This window comes from Crocuta crocuta, unplaced genomic scaffold (assembly GCF_008692635.1).
Source record: "Crocuta crocuta isolate KB4526 unplaced genomic scaffold, BGI_CrCroc_1.0 scaffold394, whole genome shotgun sequence".
Classification (NCBI taxonomy): domain Eukaryota; kingdom Metazoa; phylum Chordata; class Mammalia; order Carnivora; family Hyaenidae; genus Crocuta; species Crocuta crocuta.
This window is the reverse complement of record NW_027531920.1, coordinates 232742-239664: the sequence shown is the minus strand read 5'-3', so window position 1 is coordinate 239664 and position 6923 is coordinate 232742. Positions and strand designations below refer to the sequence as shown.

The 6923-nt window shown below is 45.6% G+C and overlaps 1 protein-coding gene across 1 annotated transcript; it reads left to right on the top strand.

Annotated features, from left to right (window-relative positions):
* Positions 1–3790: 3790 nt before the first annotated feature.
* Positions 3791–5056, top strand: LOC144240615 (heterogeneous nuclear ribonucleoprotein A1-like). Its single transcript, XM_077774975.1, has one exon. The coding sequence runs from the start codon at positions 3811–3813 to the stop codon at positions 4771–4773; it is 963 nt and encodes a 320-aa protein (XP_077631101.1). The 5' UTR covers positions 3791–3810; the 3' UTR covers positions 4774–5056.
* The last annotated feature ends 1867 nt before the right edge of the window (positions 5057–6923 follow it).

Sequence of the window (6923 nt, the reverse complement as noted above, 5' to 3'; positions counted from 1 at the left end):
ACCTTTACTTTCCTTGAAAGGGGTGGGATGTATGTATGACAAAGAGAGAGACTATGAACTCTGATCAAACAGTTTATCCACTGGAGAATTATGGGGAAAAAGACACAGAGCACATTACATCTGCAGAAAGTGCCTCCCTGCATTGTCCTGCTGAAGCTCCTGTCTCATTATTATCAACTGAATAATTCTGAGTTTGGTGACAGTACTGTTGAGAGTTACTGCTAGGTGACTGTTGACATTTGCTTGGCTTGCGACTGACTTTATATAATTTTAATTATATATTTAAAAATTGAAACTATATATATTTTTCTTAGTTTATTGTCAAGTTGGTTTCCATATAACACCCAGTGCTCATCCCAACAAGTGCCCTCCTCCATGCCCATCATCCCCCTTCCCCTCTCCGCCACCCCCAACAGCCCTCGGTTTGTTCTCAGCATTGAAGAGTCTCTCATGGTCTGCCTCCCTCCCTCTCCCCAACTATTTTTCCCCTTCTTCTCCCTCATGGTCCTCCATTAGCTTCCTCCTAATCCTCCTATGCGTGCAAACATATGGTATCTGTCCTTCTCTGCCTGACTCATTTCGCTCAGCATAACACCCTCAAGGTCCATCCATGTGGCTACACATGGCCAGATTGCATTCTTTCTCAGTGCCATGTAGTATTCCATCGTAGAGATAAACCACATCTTCTTGATCCATTCGTCCGTTGATGGACACTTAGGCTCTTTCCATGATTTGGCTATTGTTGAGAGTGCTGCTGTGAACATTGGGGTCCATGTGCCCCTATGCATCAGCACTCCTGGATCCCTTGGGTAAATTCCTAGCAGTGCTATTGCTGGGCCATAGGGGAGTTCTAGTGTTAATTTTTTTGAGGGACCTCCACACTGTTTTCCAAAGGGGCTGCACCAGTTTACATTCCCACCAACGGTGTAGGAGGGTGCCCGTTTCTCCACATCCTCGCCAGTGAAACTATATTTTGAATAAGCAATGTATTCACACCCTATTCTCAGCACTGAGTTTGTCTCCTTGGAGTTTCTTGTGTACCCATTCTAAGACAGTCTGTGCTCACTCATGCTCACGCATGCCTCCTTTTAGTTTGGCTCGAAGGGATAAAAAGCTTTAGGGTACAAAGGTTGTATACATGAAACTGGGGATACTCTACTTCAGTGGCAGTTTAAAGGATTAAAAAACTGTTTAAGGTTTACTTATTTTTGAGAGAGAGAGAGAGAGAGAGACAAAGTGCAAGTCCTCACTCAAGTGGGGGAGGGGCAGAGAGGGGGGGAGAGTGAGAATCCCAAGCAGGCTCTGTGTTGCCAGAACACAGCCCGACCCAGGGCCCGATCCCACGAACCCTGAGATCACGACCTGAACGGAAATCAAGAGTCAGGCGCTGAAGCACCAACCAAGGCACCCCCCACACCAGTTTAAGGGATTTTTAAGGACCAATCTCAGTGAGCCGTTTCTTGAATTACTCCAGCCAAAAGCAGGGAATCACCTCTGATCCTGCCTTCCTCCTTACTCTCCACACAAAACAAATGTTAATTCTACTGCCAGTGTCCATCACTGGTCCTGTCTTCTCTCCCTTTGCCACAGCCCAGGCCAGGTCAGTGCCCTCTATCATGGATTTAACAAGAGCCTCTCAAACCACCTTCTGCCTCCAATCTCTCTCCTTGCAATCCATTCTTTCCCCAGAATGCCATCAGATCCTTTATCCCTAAAGCATAGCTTTGATGTGTCATTCCTTCTGAAGAACAAGCTTTTAACGGTTCTTTAATATTTTTTTAATTTATTTCTAGGAGAGAGAGAGAGAGAGAGAGAGAGAGAGAGACAGCGTGAGCAAGGGAGGGTCAGAGAGAGAGGGAGTCACAGACTGAAACAGGCTCCAGGCTCCGAGCCGGCAGTCAGCACAGAGCCCGACGCGGGGCTCGATCCCACGAACCGCGAGATCATGACCTAAGCGAAAGTCGGACGCTTAACCGACTAAGCCACCCAGGCGCCCCCAAACTTTTAACGGTTCTATCACCTCTACAGCAACATTCTAACTCTTCAGTAGGGAAGATTATTTTCCTCAAAGGGTGGAGCAAGTTGCAGCAATTTTCCCTCTTCTCGGNGAAGTTGCAGCAGAAGCTGGTTCTCAGGATCAAGAACCAGATGCTTCCAGAACCAAGCTGCCCATCCCCCATAGTCAGGCTTGCATTCCCGGGAATGGACAAACTAACTGCCACAGACCCCCACAATTCCCACAAACTACTTAGAGAGGCCACTCCCCATGAAGTAGAATACCCTGAGTATTCCCTTCTTGGTTTCGAGGTAGCTGAGAAACCCAGCTCAAGTGGCTATGTGAACAAGGGGAAACAGTTGTTGTTACCCATTGTTGTCCTACTTTCTTTCAAACAAAACGACGACTGAGATCTTCCAAGAACTTAGAACTCACCTCCAATTCCATAAGGTCTTACTAGCCTCCTCCTAAGGACTGATTCCATTTGGTGATTTCCCACGGTGGCGTCACAAGAAGTACTCCGTAACTACAGTCCCGGGCCGCCCGCCCTCAACAGTTCCGAGACGGCCGGGCCCCAGTTTCTCAACAAAGCGCATGCGCTCACCAAATTCTGGGTTTCACTCTGATCGCACAAACCAAGCCACAGATTTAGCTAGAGCCAATCATTGTGGCCAGGGAGAAGCAATGCTTTGATTGGTGGGCCAGAAGGGGGCCCTGGCGATGAACCCCTTTTCACACCAAGCAGGTGACAGAGGGATGAGACCCCAAAAAGAAGGTGGGGACTTTTACAGGAATGAGGGAAAACGGATGCGGAGATGTGAACAGCTGTACTCACGTCATGTGCACTGCCACCTCTGTGGGTTTGCCTAATGCATTCCTCATAGCCTGAAGCGCCCTTCCCTTCAGGGCTGCACACCTAAATCTAAGCTGACCTTCCAAGGCTCTCAAGTCCCTCTTGCACCTGGCTCCAGTCAGTCCCAAGCTGACCCAGAGCATTCCCATTCCCACTTCACTTCCTCATTTTACTGGACCACAGCACCTACTGGTGGGCCTTTGGTAGCCAGTCGCTGGGATTTGTGTGGGTGTCGCCTATGAGGCCCTAAAGCTACCTTAGAGAGCAGGAATGCAGTCTTTGGGGCTCCTCTCTCGGCCTTCCTGGGGCCTACCCAGCCAGCAGTGCCTGCTATCGGAGATACTCGGTATATTTAGTTGAGCTGAATTGGATACTTAAAAGAACAAGCTGTTTTCAAGCGCCCTCAAATACTTCCAGAAACATTATTTACACACTTGAGAATGTGTCCCAGTCATTCCAGGTTATTCATTAGAACAAGTCTCTTGAGCAACGCGCCAAGCTGGCTGAAGCAACGGTTTTGCGTTTACGAACGAGGGCTAGAGTCGACATCGCAGTTACAGCATCTCCACTGCTGCCTCCCCCTACGGCTCCCCAATACTGGTATGTTCCTAAACTCCTCAAGACTGATCGAGGCCTGGGAGAGGGATTAACACTTATATGGTTCTAGAAAGAGGGCTCAAGTGGCTAAAAGAGGCCTATCAAACCTCCTTTAGGGCCCCCTTAGCTCCCAGCTCAGACTTGCCCATGCCAAGGGCCTTTTTGTGCTTCCTTCTGGTTCATACCCCGCCGCAAAGCAAAAACAAACAAACCGTAACAGCAACAGAAAACAGCCCTTTTTCATTTTCTAATTTCTCAGGCAAGGTGGAAAGCTTCTAAGTGCCCATTAGATACCTGAATTACCCTTTCTGCCCGTGGACGCCGCCGAGTAAGCATCCATAAAGTCTCCCCTCCCACCGCCGTCATGTCTAAGTCAGAGTCTCCCAAAGAGCCTGAACAGCTGCGGAAGCTTTTCATCGGAGGTCTGAGCTTTGAAACAACCGATGAGAGTCTGAGGAGCCATTCTGAGCAATGGGGAACGCTTACGGACTGCGTGGTAATGAGAGATCCAAACACCAAGCGCTCCAGAGGCTTTGGGTTTGTCACCTATGCCACTGTGGAGGAGGTGGACGCGGCCATGAATGCAAGGCCACACAAGGGGGATGGAAGAGTTGTAGAACCAAAGAGGGCTGTCTCGAGAGAAGATTCTCAAAGACCTGGTGCCCACCTAACTGTGAAAAAGATTTTTGTCGGTGGCATTAAAGAAGACACTGGAGAACATCATCTAAGAGATTATTTTGAACAGTATGGGAAAATTGAAGTGATCGAAATCATGACTGACCGAGGCAGTGGCAAAAAGAGAGGCTTTGCTTTTGTAACATTTGATGACCATGACTCTGTAGACAAGATTGTTATTCAAAAATACCATACTGTGAACGGCCACAACTGTGAAGTAAGGAAGGCTCTCTCTAAACAAGAGATGGCTAGTGCTTCCTCCAGCCAAAGAGGTCGAAGTGGTTCTGGAAACTTCGGTGGTGGTCGTGGAGGTGGTTTTGGTGGGAATGACAACTTTGGTCGTGGAGGAAACTTCAGTGGGCGTGGTGGCTTTGGTGGCAGTCGAGGTGGTGGTGGATATGGTGGCAGTGGGGATGGCTATAACGGATTTGGTAACGATGGAAGCAACTTTGGAGGTGGTGTAAGCCATAATGATTTTGGCAATTACAACAATCAGTCTTCAAATTTTGGACCCGTGAAAGGAGGAAATTTTGGAGGCAGAAGCTCTGGCCCCTATGGTGGTGGAGGCCAATACTTTGCCAAACCACGAAACCAAGGTGGCTATGGCGGTTCCAGCAGCAGCAGTAGCAATGGCAGTGGCAGAAGGTTTTAATTACTGCCAGGAAACAGAGCTTAGCAGGAGAGGAGAGCCAGAGAAGCGACAGGGAAGCTACAGGTTACAACAGATTTGTGGACTCAGCCAAGCACAGTGGTGGCAGGGCCTAGCTGCTACAAAGAAGACATGTTTTAGACAAGACTCATGTGTGTGGGCAAAAAACTCGAGGACTGTATTTGTGACTAATTGTATAACAGGTTATTTTAGTTTCTGTTCTGTGGAAAGTGTAAAGCATTCCAACAAAGGGTTTTAATGTAGATTTTTTCTTTTTGCACCCATGCTGTTGATTGCTCAATGTAATAGTCTGATCATGACGCTGAATAAATGTGTCTTTAAAAAAAAAAAAAGATACCTGAATTACCTGAAAACTTCTGTGAAGTGGTGCTTATCCAGCCTGGGCTTACACACCTCTGATAACAGAGACCTCACTTCCTTGTGAGATGGTTCTTTATATTGTCAAATACCTCTAATCAGAGGTATGTGTAATAATCATCAGCACATGCTTATGACAAACCAGAACTGGCTTCTGCCTTGTAGTGTTGTGAGGTCACACACAATGTTCAGAGATTTCTCTGTGTGTGGTATGTGTGTGTGTGTATGAAAAAGAATGAGAGAGACAGACACAGAGAGAGAGAGAGAGACCAAAAGAGACATAGAGGGAGCTGGAAGGGCCCAGAGAAGGCCCTAGGTCGATGGTTAAAATGGTTTTGGCAAAAGTAATTGAGAAGTAATAAACATATTTAGGGGCACATTTTTTCCATTCAAATTGAAGTCGGGATTTGATGGTTGAGTAAATGTGTATTTGCATAATTCCCCTAAGGAATACCCACTAAAATAAAAGGGAACCAAAAAGATGGGGCACCTGGATGGGTCACTTGGTTAAGCACCAACTCTTGATTTCGACTCAGGCCATAATCTTACAGCTTGTGAGATAGAGCCCCACGTTGGGCTCTGCGCTGACAGCATGGAACCAGTTTGGGATTCTCTCTCTCCCTCTCTCTCTGCCGGGCTCCGGCACACTCGCGCATACGCGTCTGCTCTCGCTCTCTCTTAAAATAAATAAATAAAGGTTTTTGTTTTTTTTTATAAAAAGAGCCAGAAAGAGATAAGAAGACATCTTCCTGAGACTAGGTATTGGCCACAGAAGCCTAGAACAACCTCTGTATTTTCATATGCAAAATAACTGAAACCAGAGTAAAAACAAGACACCCGGAGAAAAATGAATAAGCTACCCTACTCCTCTCCTATGACAAAAAGCCAGTAAACTGTTTTTTTTCCATCTCCTTTGTTTTCTATTTGCTGTTCCAAGGGCTAGGTTTTCTTTTCTTTTTTTTTATTAAAACATCTTCTAAATGGGAACATAGGCATGTTTTTTAGTTGTACTGGTGGTTATTTTTGTGACGTTAAGCACCGTGCTTAAGCCTATCAGTCCCAAGTGTTCAACTTCAAATGTGAAATGGTATCTTTGACTTACCCTCTGAGAAATAAACTTGTCACATTTACTCTTTACCTCCTGATTTTAGGTTCTTCCATCTTTGTCCCTATCTAGTTTAGACAAATTATGATTGTTTTCACATTGCATAGCTTTTCTTCCAAGGACTGTATCTGACTGTCAAAGACTCTCACTTCCAAAAAGCCCCAGACCCAGTTTCAAGAGTGAATGGGTTATTTCAAACTTTCAAGGAACAGATCACTGGTAGGCTACTTAACGTATTCCAGAGCAAGAAGAAAATAGGAAAACTGTTGTACCTTTTTAAAATTATGTTTTCAATTTTTTAGATACAATTTTCTACATAAAAATTCAACCATATAATGGATAAATGAAATGGGATACATACACGCAATGGAATATTCACCTTTCATAAGGAAGGAAATTCTTATGCATGCTACAATATGGGTGAAACTTGAGAATATTATGCTCTGTGAAATAAACCAGTCACAAAAGGACACATATTGTATGATTCCACTTATACGAGGAACCCAGAGCAGTCAGACTGACAGACAGAAAGTAGAATGTTGGTTGCCAGGGGCTTTCTTTTTCTTTTCTTTCTTTCTTTTTTAATGTTTTATTTATTTCTAGNTGGATATGGAGCTTCAATTTGGAAAGGTGAGAAAGTTCAGGAGATGGATGGTGCTGATGGTTGCAC

Bases quoted from the DNA above. Each gene is read 5' to 3' on its own strand.
- LOC144240615 (XM_077774975.1), top strand. From the start codon at position 3,811: ATGTCTAAGTCAGAGTCTCCCAAAGAGCCTGAACAGCTGCGGAAGCTT.